Source organism: Artemia franciscana, chromosome 1 (assembly GCF_032884065.1).
Source record: "Artemia franciscana chromosome 1, ASM3288406v1, whole genome shotgun sequence".
Classification (NCBI taxonomy): Eukaryota; Metazoa; Arthropoda; class Branchiopoda; order Anostraca; family Artemiidae; genus Artemia; species Artemia franciscana.
This window is the reverse complement of record NC_088863.1, coordinates 53,886,175-53,904,038: the sequence shown is the minus strand read 5'-3', so window position 1 is coordinate 53,904,038 and position 17,864 is coordinate 53,886,175. Positions and strand designations below refer to the sequence as shown.

The 17,864-nt window shown below is 34.4% G+C and overlaps 1 protein-coding gene across 7 annotated transcripts in view; it reads left to right on the top strand.

The window, feature by feature from the left end:
* Positions 1–17,864, top strand: part of LOC136031369 (A disintegrin and metalloproteinase with thrombospondin motifs 9-like) — a 466,037-nt gene that overhangs the window by 175,332 nt on the left and 272,841 nt on the right. For all 7 annotated transcript variants that reach the window (XM_065710922.1, XM_065710894.1, XM_065710885.1 and 4 more), the window contains one exon: positions 456–609. In XM_065710922.1, coding sequence (XP_065566994.1) covers positions 456–609 — 154 coding nt within the window. The remainder of the gene's footprint in view (positions 1–455; positions 610–17,864) is intronic.

The following is a 17,864-nucleotide window of genomic DNA, read 5'->3' as shown; positions in this document are numbered from 1 at the left end:
ACATCAGGGGGAGGTTCAAGCCCCCTACCCCCCCCCATGGAGAAAGCCTTGTTTGATAGTGTTTATGTCTTTTTTTTGGCAAAATCTCCTTAATTTTGTCTGTTCGTTTTTTATCACTTTTTCCAATCTGTACCCCTTCCAATGTTTTGAAATCGTTTTATAACATAAGCCTTCATCTTTGATATTAGCGAAATCGTTTTTGGGGTGTAAGATCGAATTATGCACCACAAAGCTTTCATTTGGAAGAAAGAAAACTGTTTTCTTTATTAGTAAGGTGTCATTCTGTTTAGGCAAGCCGTGTTTTCTTGTGGTGTATACAGAGTGATTATTTTAAAATAGCCGCAATGCTTGTACTGACCAGGTATCTGTTTCCAAGTGAAAGAAAATCATTTTCTTCTCTCGGAATCATTAAATTCACCTATGAGGAAAACAACAAACACTTTGAAATGTTTTAGTTCCGGCTACGGGGACTGTTTACTCGACCAACCATCCGTAAATTTACTGGAAGAAAGACGTGTGGTAAAAAGGCCAGGGGAATACAACAAGTTTGGTGTTAATCGACAGTGTGAACTTGTCTTTGGACCCGGCTCAAAAGTTTGTCCTTATATGGTAAGAAGTCTTTCTATCTCTTTTTTCTTGCGACATTATGTCACATATCGCTCCCTGGAATCAAGATAATTAAAAGACAGAAACATTAAATGTTTTCTAGAAATCAGTTATCATTAATTATTTGTTTTTAAAATTCAGCATAGAATAGTAAATAACATGAATTTACAATATAAAATACTTATAGGTTGCCCAATTAAAGGGGGCTAAAATCGTTTTTTCTGCTACGCTTTTGGTAAGGCGAATTGCTCGTAATTTTGTGCATTCTGCTGTTATGAAATGAAAATAACTAATTAGCATTAATAATAGATGAGCTCTGTTACCCTTCCATCATTTAAATATTTTATTATTGTGTCAATAACATGGATTCCACTTGGACTGCTGTTAATCCTTATAATACTTAAAAAAGACCAAGCATATATTTGGTGGTATTAAGGCCATAAAATATTACTTTTGTCAAGTTTATTATCATTCCCGTCATTAAAACTAAAATCGGGAAATTTATGGTTATCGGTATGCCTTGACCTTTCAGATGGTGGTCTTAAATCATAAGATAACTGTCAAAAATCCAAGTGTAGAGAGTCAGCATTTAAAAAATGACCTCAGCTTTTAAGGAAACTTTATATTGAAGAGTTTTGCTGTCATTAATTACGAATATCAAGTTAAACTGGCAATATGAACATCCTGCAATAAGACAAAGCTCTTGGATTCCGTTTACAACTAATAATTCATGAAATATCTTCCAAACTTATGTTGTGTATCTGATATATCATATGCTTATGACTACCGCTTCTTTAAATCTCTTGAGGATAGAGTGCTATGTCCAACAGTACGATATGAAAACAACATATATTTCCGATAATGTTGTTTTATTCGTTGCAACACACACACTATAACCGCAGTGGTTAGACCCTTACCACTTTCTAGGAATAAACCGAAATTGGAGTGCTAAGAACAAAAAAAAAAATACACAACAAAACCAAAGTGTTGCTCTCACAACACAATCAGTTTGCTTCAGAGAGAGACAGAGAAAGAGGTAGAACTCATAAAATAAACCTTTTTTTTGCTCCAAGAAAAGCCACTTTTCTTGAAAATGAAAAGTGGTACTCTTGTGTTTAAATGTCTTTTTTGAAGCCGGTTTTTAGTCTGGTCCTACCATTCTTTGATTGGTTGTCGTATTTATGGCTTTCATGATTAGGATTATCGGTTTTAAATGCTGCTAGCCTTTCCGTTGAAGACAATGGCAAAATTTTATGGATATCAGTATAAAAAAAGTATAAATAAAAATAAATAATGAAATTCGTGTAGCTATGAAATCGTTATTGGAAAATTGACTTGCAAAAGGCTGACATGTTTTTTTGCACGTGTCAATTCATTTTATTCTATTTTCTTCTAGCTTAAAAATTCTGTATTTCCAAAGAGGTCGCTAAAAATATGACTTTATATCTTTGGATAATATTCCTTTTTTATGCTTAGATCTTAGACCTTTACAGTAAATTGAGCCTCGTAGTAGCTCACAGTGGCAACATTGTTTTAGGGCCCATATATCCTGAAACGAAAGGAGGGGCTTATGTACATTCTTGCTATGTCGACTGCTTATTTTGTAGGCTATATTATGACCAATGGGTAATTGTAAAGATGAATGTTAGGAGGGGATATTTTCATCGCCATTGGCTTAACAGTAAAAGTAATTACAATCTTGTATTAAAGTATTCTTCATAAGTACCAAGGAAAACTCTTCCTTGATTTGTAACACGAGACATTTAAGTCTTGCATAAGAGATAAATCTGAAGTATTTAGATAATCAAAGTACCAAGGATAGTTGAAGTTAAATCTGATTGCCTGAGCTGGTTAACTGGGAACAAATAGTTAAAACTATATGGAAAAAGTTAGTTATATCATATCAAATAGGTATTTTATATCATATTAGATGATTATATCAAAAACTAGGAAAAAATTCAACAACAACAAGAACAATAGGGGGATTCTTTTCGCAAGACAGTTGAAATCTATATTTGATTGAATGTTTTATTCAGGTATAAAGAAATCGTTGTATTCGTCACTATCTTGGGAAAATTGTAAATCTTATTGTTAATTAGAAAGACCTCCATATGCAGTTATGCAATTTTTGGTAGTATTGAGTGTAAAGTAAAAAAAAGAAACGTGATTGAATAATCAGTAAAAGATATATAGGGCACCAGATATATATATATATATATATATATATATATATATATATATATATATATATATATATATATATATATATATATATATATATATATATATATATATATATATATACATATGGGGCTAAGAATATATGGGGCACTAAACAAGATAACAAGGTTCTTTTGGAGTTTTAGTTATTCTATTGCATCTAAGCTTTTTAAATATTTTGATTTTCAAGGACAAAATTATTGTCAAGTTTAGTTGATTAGGTTTGCCTTTTTATTTTGACTAATCAATGTGGCAACGCAGACGAAGATTTGATACTACCCCAAAAACTTCATTTAAAATAGAAGAAGAAATTTTTTTGGATATAGTGGATCTCCGGTAGAAAATGACCCTAGATGAACCCATTGGGCAAAAAACAGCCGTCTGTTCTTTAAAGTAAGAATACGATGGACTGCTAGACCTAACCACTTCCACACCCTCTCCTCTACGCATGCATGGTTTGATTTTTAATAAACAATATCCCTAAAAATTACCTTATTTAGAGAATCTATAAGATGACTGTAGGCTGTCATAAATGAAGTAAGTACATGTCTTGAATTAAAACTTGTTTTAAAAAAATGTTCCATGAATTTTAATAATAGTTATCTATCATCGTTTCGATTACAAAGCCTTTACATATTGAACGCTAATTATTAGGTGAGGCCAAAATCAGTGTTGTGTTATGTCTCCTTTTTTCTCTCAAATTGTTGAACAGGATTTTGCTTAAGTAGAGGCCAAAACTTTTTAGTTCTTTTGCCTATTTTTTTTTTCAAATTGAAGTCACGTGTAACATTCACATGGTGTGTTAATTTATTATTTTGTTAATTAATTTATTATTATAATATTATTTTGATATTATTGTTGTTATTACAATGGTAACTTCAAAAAGTTGGGTCTATGCCCTTTTCTTACTAGTTCTTTTTTCTTGTTGTTTTTATTGTTCGCTTTGTGTGCATGTTAGGGTTGCTTAAAAACAAAAGTTCTTGGTTTTTGGAATATTTTATCTTCTAAGCAGACTATAAAAAAAAGAACTTGTGCAAGATCTTGTATGTGTCCTTTAAATTTTCTGAAAGATGATGTTATTTTGCAGATAAGTTCAAAAATTGTTTTTATGGTTCAATTTTAAACTAGTCAAATTCTGGCATTAACCTGTTTACAGAAATAGAACCTCCACTAGGCTATCAACTAGGAAAACCAATTATACAACTAAAAATGATTAAACAACTAAAAACCATAAGGTTCACTGGTTGTTTATCTTCTAATATAAAACAGTAAACAGAGGTGATGGATTTTCATACGGTGATGAATTTTTCATTAGGATAGCTCAAAACTGCACGAGGTCATTTACGTTCCAAGAGAAGGAGCCTGCCGTTCTTCCCGCTCCTTATGAGCTGGTAAATAACCTAGTTCTCTGCATCTGCACAAATAAATAATCACAAAAACAGCCACTATTAAGGATAGTTATGCTTATGGTCTTATCATTATTTGGGTTTTACTTTTGAACCTGAATGTCATATTGACTCGTGTTGTTTACTTAAAAAATATTCTATTTAACTATTGAAGGATAACATTTTGGCACAACCTAAATTTTGTCACCAATTAGAGCTAATATTCCATGAAAAAGTTTGAGTTGGATTTATGAAAACGTAAAGGTCATGACAAAAATTATAGACAGTGTTCCTACTGCTCCAAAAAAATGATGAGGTGAATCTTCCAAAGCTTTTAACCTAACAAAAATCTACAAAAAGCATAAACATTTTCCCTTTATCTGTATTTTTAGACAAATCATCTAGCTTATTATGGGTAGTACTAAAAAATTATTCTTTTGGAGTGCTGTCAAGGTAATTTCTTTAAATTTTGATCACAAAAAGTTAATGTAAAAACTGGAAATTCCATAAATAATTAGAGTGAGCAAGGAAAATTTCTTAAAACGAATTATTAGAAATCACTGAGCAAGCAAAATCACGAAAAAGACAAATATATTGTCAAAACAATAGATTGATATTTAGGGATGGTAACACGTTAAGGGTAGAATGTTTTTTTTTTCGAGATTGGTGCCCCTGTTTCCTCATCAGGCAAAATAACGCTATATACTAAAAAAAACTCGCTTCTGTACTCTATTAATGACATCTTATTTTCTTCAACCTAAAAATTGAATATATGTCTCATAAAATATTATGTATTGAGCATCCATATTTTTTATGTTTTTGCAAAATCATGCTTTTTAGCAGCATAACAATTACTTATTGGATCGGGTGATAGCCTTAGAACATAGTTTTTCATATGTACAGAATAGAGAAATAAGAATGAAAAATTAACAGAACAAATAGGATACATTTCAGCCAGTGAATAACTACCGAATAGTCAGTGGATGAAATACATTAATAGCCTAGCAATCTATTGACTATCATTATGAAAAATCAATCGCAATTTTGTTGGTGATATGAAAAGAACTAGCTGACATACACAGATATTTCTTTAACATTTTGGCTTTAGTTCAAACACTGTGTCCGGCACACAAATTGAATAGTAAAGTTTTTGCCAAACTTTGAAATACCGGTTCGTGCATCAGTAAGATAAAAAAAGTGAATCACAGCATAATAGTGATTCACTCTCAATTTCACTAAAAAAACTCCATCCCCCTCTCAGCGTCTGTATACAGTCTTAGAAATTTTTTTTAAACAGGGGTCAATAGTTTCAATGGATATTATACTGCTTGCCCTTAGCCCGTAACTTTTAAATGTTCTCACAGAGCTGACATTTCCATTCTTTAATAGGGGGCCACATAAGTAAAGAACTCTCCCCAAGGAGGTCAGGAGACTGTAAAAAATAATTTCAGCAAAAATTATTCTATCCTGTACATCTAGCCTTATGAGAGGAGTAGGCCTTTCCCCCCATCATGGCGAATCTAGCCGTGTATATACTCGTCAGTGAGAAAAAACCGAAAATGGGTATGCAGTGTTTCTATCAGTGCTGCAACAAGTACTCCAAATTTTTACTTAAGTATCAAGTATTAAGTACTCATTGTTTTTTACTTAAATATCAAGTAATAAGTACTTTACAAATTCTTACTTAAGTATCAAGTACCAAGTGCTTGCCAAAATTTTACTTAAGTAGTACTTCAAGTACTAGTTGAACTATTTATTATATATATATATATATATATATATATATATATATATATATTTCTAATATCAAGCCGATAATACCTTTTTGTTAAAGCCATTCTGAAGGCTTCTTAGCCCTTTCCCTTGCCTATAAAACTTCCCCTGTCATTCCTCTCTTGGAAATCTTAATCAAGAACCACAATTTCCGTTTTATCGTTTATAACCATTTCCTTTGTTTGGCTGGTACACACCCAATGAAGGCAAAAAAAAAAAAAAATCTTAACCAATTTTCAATACAACGGCTTGAAAGGAAAAGACTATCAAAACAATTAAGTGAAGTCAAAAACTCCTCATTGGATCAGACAGATCACATGAAAGGATTAACACAGTGCACATAGAGTTGAACTAATGGCGATTAATCTTCAATTAAATCTGGCACGCTTGAAAAACTACAGGGTTATTCTGAAACATGTGCGAATGATGGTCAATAATATTGAAAATATTGTTTTCCCTTGTTTGGCTGGTACACACCCAACGAAGTCCAAAAAAATAATCTTAACCAATTTTCAACACAACGGCTTGACAGGAAAAGGCTATCAAAACAATTAAGCGCAGTCAAAAAGGTTCTGATTGGATCAGACGGATCACATCACAGGATTAAGACAGTGCACGTAGAGTTGAAGTTCTGGCGATTAGTGTTCAATCAAATCTGACACGTTTGAAAAAATACAGAGTTATTCTGAAATATGTGGGAATGATGGAAAAAAATATTGAAAATATTGTTTTCCCTTGTTTGGCTGGTACAAACCTGACGAAGTCCAAAAAATAATCTGAACCAATTTTCAACACAACGGCTTGAAAAGAAAAGACTATCAAAACAATTAAGTGCAGTCAAAAAACTCCTGATTGGATCAGACAGATCATATGAAAGGATTAAGACAGTGCACATTTAGTTGGACTTCTGGCGATTAGTGTTCAGTCAAATCTGGCACGTTTGAAGAAATACAGGGCTATTCTGAAACATTTGGGAATGAAGGAAAAAATGTTGAAAATATTGTTTTCCCTTGTTTGGCTGGTACACACCCAACGTAGTCCAAAAATAATCTGAACCAATTTCCAACACTGCGGCTTGAAAGGAAAAGACTATCAAAACAATTAAGTGCAGTCAAAAAACTCCTGATTGGATCAAACATATCACATGACAGAATTAACACAGTGCACATAGAGTTGAACTTCTGGCGATTAATGTTCAATTAAATCTGGCACGTTTGAAAAAATACAGTTTTATTCTGAAACATGTGGGAATGATGGGAAAAATATTGAAAATATAGTTTTTCCTTGTTTGGCTGGTATACACCCAACAAAGTCCAAAAAATAATCTGAACCAATTTTCAACACAACGGCTTGAAAGAAAAAGACTATCAAAACAATTAAGTGCAGTCAAAAAACTCCTGATTGGATCAGACAGATCACATGACAGGATTATCAGAGTGCACATAGAGTTGAACTTCTACCAATTAGTGTTCAATCAAATCTGGAACGTTTGAAAAAATACAGGGTTATTATTAAACATGTGGGAATGATAGAAAAATATTGAGAATATTGTTTTCCTTTGTTTGACTGGTACACACCCAACGAAGTCCAAAAAATAATCTGAACCAATTTTCAACACAACGGCTTGAAAGGAAAAGACTATCAAAACAATTAAGAGCAGTCAAAAGACTCCTGATTGGATCACACAGATCACACGACAGGATTAGCACAGTGCACGTAGAGCTGAACTTCTGGTGATAAGTGTTCAATTAAATCTGGCACGTTTGAAAAAATACAGGGTTATTCTGAAACATGTGGCAATGATGGAAAAAATATTGAAAATATTGTTCTCCCTTGTTTGGGATCTTATTGTTTTCCCCTAGACCCTCGCCCTAATTAAGCTTGGGTCTCCATCCCAGAACTCAATGCATATCATACTCTTAGGCATTGTTATTCAGTTTTTATCGAAATTCATCTCTCCATTTGCAAGTTACACTGAATTAAATGAAACTCAATTTTTCTTAACACTTAAAGCCCCCTCGCCCTAATTAAGCTCAATTCTAATCCAAATAGTTCAATTTTATTGCAAATCTGACTGGCGGTTCTCCCGCTATAGTCGATTGCACAGACGGGCGGACAGACAGACGGATGTCAAAAACCTATTTTGATGGATATTTTCCACTATCCAAATAGGTGATGATGCCTAGATGATGATATGCTATTCTTTTCCTGTTTTTGGATCCAATGAGCCAACATGGCTACCTAAGACGTTGCAAAATCTGTCTGTCCGTCTGTATGTCTGTCCGTCCGTCTGTGTAATCAAGTATAGGGGGAGAACCGCTGGTCGCATTTGGATGAAAATTTGGATGGCTGGGTTTGGTGCCAAGGATCAGAGACACATCAAGTTGAAAGAAGAAGACCTTAGCTAAATAAAACAGGGGGGAGAGGGCTTTACCTACTAAAAACAGTTTTTCGTTTAATTCAGAGTAACTTGTGAATGGAGTAATGGATCTGAATGAAAATTCAACCAAAGAAGCCTAAGACCATGACACATATCAAGTTTTGAGATAAAGACCCTAGCTTAATTATAACAAGGGGGAGTGGGTTTTAATTCATGAAAAAATAAGTTTTCTGTTTAATTTAGTATAACTTGCAAATGGAGTAACGGATCCGAATGAAAACTAAACCGAAGATGCCTAAGATCAGGGCTCATATCAAGTTCTGGTATCACAAATCCTATCTCAAATAGGGTGAGGGGGAGAGGGTTTCAACTTTTAAGAAAGTTGAGTTTTCCTTTAATTTAGTAGGTTCTATAACTTATGAATGGAGTGACAAATCTGAAGTCAGATTCGTCTGAATACCTGAATTTGCTGGAATGAATTTGAAAAAAATACCACTGCATTGGATCCAGCTAGAATTCCCTAGACTTGTTTATTGTAGACAACATTTAGATGGGCAAAGATTCATAGCTTGAGTAGTTTTACTGATAATATGGTCCTGAAGATGATGAAATGGTAGAAATCTGGTTCAGTTGACAAGATGACAAAACTTAAACACTAATGTCAGAAATATAAGCCCAAATGGACTACAGTATGCAACATTTAGCACAAAACAAGGGATTTTAGCTCACTGTCGACTAGTGAACTGTGAAATAATTTCAATTTTTTATTATATAGCTTTTAAACAAAATTAAACAAAATGTTAATCATACTATAATTTTTTTTCGTCAAAAACAAATACCTTATTTCACATCAAAAATAGGGCATAGAGCTATATCTGAGTTTACTCTAAATCTAAAGGTGACGTTTTCTTGTACATTGGCAAGGCACACACACACAAAATTTTCGTGTCAAAGGTAAAGTATTTGAAAAAGAAGTACATTAACAGTATCTTAAGTAATAAGTATTTCGTAATCTTACTTAAGTATCAAGTAATAAGTACACCCTAGAGTTTTTACTTAAGTACAAGTACAAGTAATGGAAAATCTTACTTAAGTAGTACTTCAAGTAAGTGACAGCACTGGTTTCTATTAGCAACTTGAAACACTTCAAATTTATCCATTTACCACTTAATAGACGTCAAAGCTGTATCCAGGGGGTTAAAGTTTTTGCCCCCCCCCCTGATCAAAAGTCCTGGATACGCCTTTCCAAGATGCAATGCTTTTTTGGTGGTATTAAGTAGTAATTATAAAAACTTTAGCTAGCAAATAATGTAGCAGTTAACGATGAAGATTTTCATTTTGGTTATAGTTTTGTTTCCCTTTCCTTTTTATTAACCATCTTGACCTAATACTTCCAAGTAAATAAATCATAAAGTAAAATGCAACACGAATCATAAAATTCAAAATTTGCAAACTATGCAAATCAATAATCTGGAACGGGATGTAATAGGGACAGAATAGGGATGAATATGACAGAAGCTCTTCTGAAGTTATAATTCTTGCTTCTCCCCCGTCAATAAATTTAAAAATAGCTGTCTCTTTTAGCCCTCTCTCATCTTTCTTTAAGATTCAGACTATAAAAGGTGGTCTCCGGTAGGGGAGGGGTTATCAATATTTTTCTTGAAAAAAAAACTTTCTTTCGTATTTTCACTGACAAATTTTTAAAAAGTGACAAATTTGGTTCCCCTTGATTTTGAAAAATACATACCCCTCCTCTTAGTTTTCTTGAATTGACGCCATTGGTACAGGCAGTGAAAGTTATAGTTGATACTTGGGTCTTACTTATGTTATAAAGAGTTGGAGCTTATTTGTTTATTTGTTAGTTGTCACAATATTAATGGATCATGTTTCGTCTCCATTACTGAGACAGCAATCAGAGCCTTCCAAATTTTTTAGTTGCAAATGAATGTCCAATTAATTTTGGACCGGCTCAAAATTTTCACTTTTTGCTTTCTTTTACTGTTCATTGAAATTAATCTACTGGTGTAATAAAGATTCTACCAGGTTTTCTCAAATTAAATTTCGCTTGTACTTCAACTGTATTTCACCAAAGCCTAGTATATTCATTTTTAGGCTTTTTAATAAGTCTTAAAATACTGATTTTTTAAATTATATTTTTGGAATGAAGAAACAGATGAAATTACGGATTTCGTCTACAAGCTACCAAAGACAGTTTATTTCTTGCCTTCGAACCTCTCGTCTTGTGCTGGACGTAGATGCGAAATTGTGTAATTCTAGCATGTCCATCCTGGGCTTTGGATGTGCAAAACCGATGAAAACTGTTTCACACTTTTAGTTGCTAGGTCGTATCTAATAAAAGAATTAAATAAAAAAAAAGTTTTTTTAACTGGAAGTAAGGAGCGACATTAAAACTTAAAACGCACAGAAATTACTTCGTATATGAAAGAGGCTGCTACCTCATCAACGCCCCGTTCTTTACGCTAAAGTTTGACTCTTTCTCTCAATTCTTCTTTTTAAAACAGTAAAAAAATTTAGCGTAAAGAGCGGGGCGTTGATGAGGTAGCAGCCTCTTTCATATACGAAGTAATTTCTGTGCGTTTTAAGTTTTAATGTCGCTCCTTACTTCCAGTTAAAAAAACTTGTTTTTTTTATTTAATTTCTGAACGTTTTTGAATCAATGCATGTTTTGATTTTGGCTCTCCGCAGAGGAATAATCAAAACGAAATTTGCATATTTTTTTTTTTTGCTAAATAGCTTTCTCGTAATTTTGATCGAATGATTTTGAGAAAAAAAGAGCGGAGGACGAAGCCTAGTTTCCCTCCGATTTTTTGGTTAATTAAAAAGGCAACTAGAACTTTTAATTTTTTACGAATATTTTTATTGGTAAAAGATTTACGTAACTTATAAATTAGCTTACGTAAAGAACTTTTGTATTCTCATGTTTTTATTACATATATGAGGGGATTCGCCCCATCGTCAGTACCTCGCTCTTTACACTAAAGCTTAAATTTTATCCCAATTCTTTAAGAATGACCCCTGAATCACAAAAGCCGTAGAATAAATAGTTGAAATTACTAAAAATACTTTAGCGTAAAGAGCGAGGTATTAGAAGGAGGTGAGCCCCTCATATGGGTAATAATTTCTGTTTGTATTAAGTTTTATTGCTGTTCCTTACTTCCAGCTGAAAAAGCTTTTTCACATTTATTTTTTAATTGTTTTCAAACAGTTCGTGGTAACGAACTGTAGTAAGATACGGCTCAATAGTAACCAAAACTCTAAAAAATTGAGTTTTGATATCAATAGCTACATCAAAAGAATCGCATTTTAATGCTGATTTTAAATATATAAGTTTCATCAAGTTTAGTCTTACCCATCAAAAGTTAGGAGCCTGAGAAAATTTGCCTTATTTAGGAAAATAGGGGGAAACACCCCCTAAAAGTCGTAGGATCTTAACGAAAATGACACCATCAGATTCAGCGTATCTGAGAACCCTACTGCAGAAGTTTCAAGCTCCTCTCTACAAAAATGTGGAATTTTGTATTTTTTGCCAGAAGACAAATCACGGGTGCGTGTTTATTTGTTTGTTTGTTTGTTGTTTTTTTTTTGTTTTTTTTTCTTTTCCCCAGGGGTCATCGTATCGACCAAGTGGTCCTAGAATGTCGCAAGAGGGCTCATTCTAACGGAAATGAAAAGTTCTAGTGCCCTTTTTAAGTGACCAAAAAAATTGGAGGGCATCTAGGCCCCCTCCCACGCTCATTTTTTCCCAAAGTCAACAGATCAAAATTTTGAGATAGCCATTGTGTTCAGCATAATCGAAAACCATAATAACTATGTCTTTGGGGATGACTTACTCCCCCATAGTCCCTGGGGGAGGGGCTGCAAGTTACAAACTTCGACCAGTGTTTACATATAATAATGGTTATTGGGAAATGTACAGACGTTTTCAGGGGGATTGTTTTGGTTTTGGGGGTAGGGTTGAGGGGAGGGGTTATGTGGGAGGATCTTTCCTTGGAGAAATATGTCATGGGGGAAGAAAAATTCAATGAAAAGGGCGCAGGGCGCAGGACGAATCTGGTCACGTTAGAAAAAAACGTCAAATTCAGAGCTTAATATACAATACTGGGTGTTCGGAGCCTCTCTATTATGGAGTATAATTTGAAAATAGCACAACTATACGAGCGATAAAACATATATACGAGAACCATAATTCAACTAACGAAAAAACTGCTAAGAGATAACACAACTATAAAGCGAAAACAGGTGAAAACTAACGGGAAAATAAACGAACTAAGAGGTGGAAGGGGCCCAGAGAAAAAATATAATCCTTTTCCAATTTTGAGCCTAACTTCCACAAAGGAGTAATAATGTCAGAAGCCCCGAAATACCGAACTATTTTCTTTTCAAACTGTTCGTGGTAACGAACTGTAAATAAGGAGCGACCCGGCTCAACAGTAAACGAAACTCTAAAAAACGGAATTTTGATGCTAAAATATACATCAAAAGAATCAGATTTTCATGCTGATTTTAAATATGTAAGTTTCATCAAATTTAGTCTTTGTCATCAAAAGTTACGAGCCTGAGAAAATTTGCCTTATTTTAGAAAATAGGGGTAAACATCCCCTAAATGTCACAGAATCTTAACGAAAATCACACCATGGCATTCGGCGTGTCAGAAAACCCTGTAGTAAAATTTTCAAGCTCCTATCTACAAAAATGTGGAATTTCGTAGTTTTTGCCAGAAGACAAATCACGGGTGTGTGTTTATTTGTTTGTTTTTTTGTTTTTTTTCTTTTCCCCAGGGGTCATCGTATCGATCAAGTGGTCCTAGAATGTCGCAAGAGGGCTCATTCTAACGGAAATGAAAAGTTCTAGCGCCTTTTTTAAGTGACCGAAAATATTGGAGGGCACCTAGGCCCCCTCCCACGCTCATTTTTTCTCCAAAATCAACAGATCAAAATTTTGAGATAGCCATTTTGTTCCGCCTAGTCAAAAACCATAATAACTATTTCTTTGGGAATGACTTACTCTCCCAAAGTCCCTGGGGGTGGGGCTGCAACTTACAAACTTCGACCAGTGTTTACATATAATAATGGTTATTGGGAAGTGTACAGTCGGTTTCAGGGGATTTTTTTTGGTTTTGGGGGTGGGGTTGAGGGGAGGGGGCTATGTGGGAGGATCTTTCCATGGAGAAATATGTCATGGGGGAACAGAAATTCAATGAAAAGGGCGCAGGATTTTCTAAAATTACTATAAAAAAAACAATAAAAAAATAAAAATGGAAAATTTTTTTTCAATTGAAAGTAAAGAGTAGCATTGAAACTTAAAACGAACAGAGATCATTACGCATGTGAGGGGTTCTAAAAATACTTTAGGATAAAGAGCGAGGTATTTAGGAGGAGATAAATACCTCGCTCTTTATGCTATAGTATTTTTAGTAATTTCAACTATTCATTCTACGGCCTTTCTGATTCAGGGGTCATTCTTAAAGAATTGGGACAAAACTTATGATTTAGTGTAAAGAACGAGGTATTAACGAGGGTACAAACCCTCTCATATACATAATAAAAATTAAAGAATATAAAAGTTTGTTACGTAAGATAATTCTTAAGTTACGTATATTTTTTACTAATAGAAAAATTCGTTAAAAATAAAAATTTATAGTTGCCTTTTTATGTAACCAAAAAATTGCATTGCAACTAGGCCTCCTTTCCCATCCCTTATTTCTCAAAATCGTCTGATCAAAACTAAGAGAAAGCCATTTAGCCAAAAAAGGAATTAATATGCAAATTTCATTTTAATAATTTATGTGTGGAGAGCCAAAATCAAACATGCATTAATTCAAAAACGTTCAGAAATTACATAAAAAAAAATAGTTTTTTTAACTGAAAGTAAGGAGCGACATTAAAACTTAAAACGAACAGAAATTACTCCGTATATGAAATGGGTTGTCCCCTCCGCAATCCCTCGCTCTTTACGCTAAAGTTTGACTCTTTGCCACAATTCTGCTTTTTAATACAATTAAAAGCTTTAGCGTAAAGAGCGAGGGATTGCGGAGGGGACAACCCATTTCATATACGGAGTAATTTCTGTTCGTTTTAAGTTTTAATCTCGCTCCTTACTTTCAGTTAAAAAAACTAGTTTTTTTATGTAATTTTTTCAAATAATGCTAGTAAATCCTGCTCTCCCTTCATGGAAATTTTCTTCTCCCATGACAAATTCTCGATGGAAAGTTCCCCCAGCATATCCCTCTCTTCTCAAACCCTCCCCCCAACCAAAAATATCCTCCTAAAAACGCCTGTATACTTCCCAATAACCATTACTATATGTAAGCACAGGTCAAAGTTTGTAACTTGTTGCCCCTCCCACGGGGACTGTGGGGGAGTAATTCGTCCCCAAAGACATAGTTATAAGGTTTTTCGACTACACTGAATAAAATGGCTATCCCAGAATTTTGATCCGTTGACTTTGGGAAAATAATTAGCTTGGGAGGGGGCCTAGGTGCCCTCCAATTTTTTGGTCACTTAAAAAGGGCACTAGAACTTTTCATTTCCGTTAGAATGAGCCCTCTTGCAACACTCTAGGACAACTGGGTCGATACGATCACCCCTGGGAAAAAAAAAAGAAACAACAAAAAAAACAAATAAACACGCATCCGTGATCTGCCTTGTGGCAAAAAATGCAAAATTCCACATTTTTGTAGATAGGAGCTCGAAACTTCTACAGTTTGGTTCTCTGATACGCTGAATCTGATGGTGTGATTTAAGATTCCATGACTTTTAGGGGGTGTTTCCCCCTATTTTCTAAAACAACGCAAATTTTCTCAGGCTCGTAGCTTTTGATGGGTAAGACTAAACTTGATGAAACTTGTATATTTAAAACGAGCATTAAAATGCGATTCTTTTGATGTAGCTATTGGTATCAAAATTCCATTTTTTAGAGTTTTGGTTACTATTGAGCCGGGTCGCTCCTTACTACAGTTCGTTACCACGAACTGTTTGATAACAGATAGTGGTATCTTAATAGTAATATTATACTTGTCACGTCGAGCTTAGTGGAGGTCCATCTCTAACTCAAAATCAAATTTTTGGCAGAAGACAGTCAACATATTTTAACAGGCATTCGTTGTTTATGGTAGGAATTAAAGAATCGTGTCAAAAAAGTTTGTCTACTTTTCCCACGTTCCAGGATTCTTTGATGAAGTGATGGCTCAAGTATTTCATCGCTTACTGATTAACGAAACTCATTTTTAAAGTTTATTTCAAGAGTAAAAACAAACTTTGCCCTAGTCTAATCAAAACTCATTTTGGTTAGAAACAAAAAGTTATGTTCGACCTAGGGCCGAAAAAATTGCCCAAAGCCAAAGGAAAGATTTTTGTGTGGAATTTATGTACTATTCTCGGAGAGCAAAAACAAATTTAGAAACAGCAAATGAACACATTTTGTTTTGTCACAAGAAAGAGAATCCAATTAAAAAGTTAATCCGATATATCTCGGAAGATTGTTTTTTTTGTTTATTCCAATGAGTATTGGAGTCTCATAAAGAGTGGAAAACTGGTGCTAGTGTCGAAGAAAAATAACTGGCAATGTTACCCGCTGCTTGATGTCTTTGTTTGACGCTAAACTGCTGTATGCTTGTCTTTTAGGATTCTTCGTGATATAGAGGAGCATAAAAAAGAAGATTTCTGTCCCTAGTAAACTTACCAGCTTAATTAAGTCCATCTTAGTTTTGACAAGATTTTGAAGATGCTAAATTTCAGCTGGGTGGGCACAAACTGGGGTCGGGGGGGGGGGGGTAATTGCTCCCTGCCCCATAGTAAAATTTGCCCCTAACTCATACCAAGTCAACCATGATCGTTCTCACTACTTTACTCAAAGGGTTGCGAAATTTTACAATATTCTCTAACGGCAGAATAAATTCACAACTATTTATGGAAATTTTTCGTTGTTGTAGTTTTTATTGAACCTTCTACGGCATACCCAAAGAGGGAATCAGTTCAAGACCTATTGCCGCCCGGACAAAAGTAGCCACTTTAAATGATGAAAAATTGTTATGGTTCTTGGCTATGGTTATACTATTACTAACAACTCACAGCAGCACCATGCCGCCTGAGGCCAACATAGCTACGCACGCTCCTCCTCCATCCTAATCTATTCAAAGCCTCCCTCTCTAGAGCCTTCAAAGAAGTTTCCATGTCCTTTGAAGCTCTCTTTATGACATCCTCCCACCCCAGACGAGGATGACACGCTTTCCGTTTAGCCCTAGACGGGCGGCCAAAAAGGACAATCTTCGGCAATCTGTCATCCTTCATCTGCAAAACTTGCCCTAACCATATCAAGCTTTCTTTCATTATAGCCCTAGAAAGCGGGATTCAACCCCACTTTTCTTACAGCCTAATTTTGGAAATATGATCAGTCAGCCTGGTACACCAAACAATCCGTAGGCAATTTATCTGGAAAACATCTAGTAAATCCTTATCCGCTTTTTGGAGCGCTCATGATTCAGAGTCATATTTGACCACTGTCATCACTCTACCTACCAATATTCTAATCTTGGTTTGTAGACTTTTCTTCCTATTCCTTCAAAAAAAATTTTTATTGTGAAAAAACACCCTAAGCCTTGGCTATTCTTCTTTTAACATCTTCACTGCTCCACCGTCTTTACTAATAATACTACCAAGGTAAGTGGAGATGCTCAGCTGATCAATCTTTTTGTTACCCAACGTCACCTTTTCATCTTCACTTATTCTTAGCCTTAGTCTCCTTAACATTAATTTCCAAATCTATTCTAGGACCCTGAACTGGCAAAACCACTAAACCTCTTCATCTAGGATGCTTAAATTCTTAGCATAATCTAAGCCTAGGAAAGTTTTTCCTCCCCATTTGTTTCCGTGGTCTCTCATTGCCTTTCCTGTGCTCCTTAGGACGAAGTCCATCAAAATGATCCATATAAAGGGGATAGAACACATCCTTGCTTAACTCCTAACTAGCTGCTAGTATAACATTTTTTTATAATGGTTCTGGTTAATTATGGTTATGGAGCATGATTCTGTCTTTAAATCTTTTCTTCACTCATACACTTTTTACACAAGAAACTTAAATGGTCTGGTAGGCTAAAACTTCAAAACATCAAAATTTTTGAAAATTAAATTTTAAGCAGGTTTGACTTCGTTTCCGTACACACACGCTTTAATTTTCTTGTTTTAATCTGAGCACTTACTACATAAAAACTCGAAAACAGCTGTCATTTTATCGAAGAATCAGCGAAACGGCTGGAAATAGGTGTTAAAATAAATTGGATTACCCCGTTTAACGACTACTAGATATATATCCAGTCTTGAGGCTCTTTTTATTACTAAGTAAAGGGTCTCCCTATGGGAATTCTTCTATTAAGAATTGGGAATTTGTAAATATTTTATATTTAAAGAATTAAGCTACAAAAAAAAAAAATTCGGAGTTCAGCGTCAAGAGCCAGAGATTGAGAAAAGAGCAGCACCCTCATA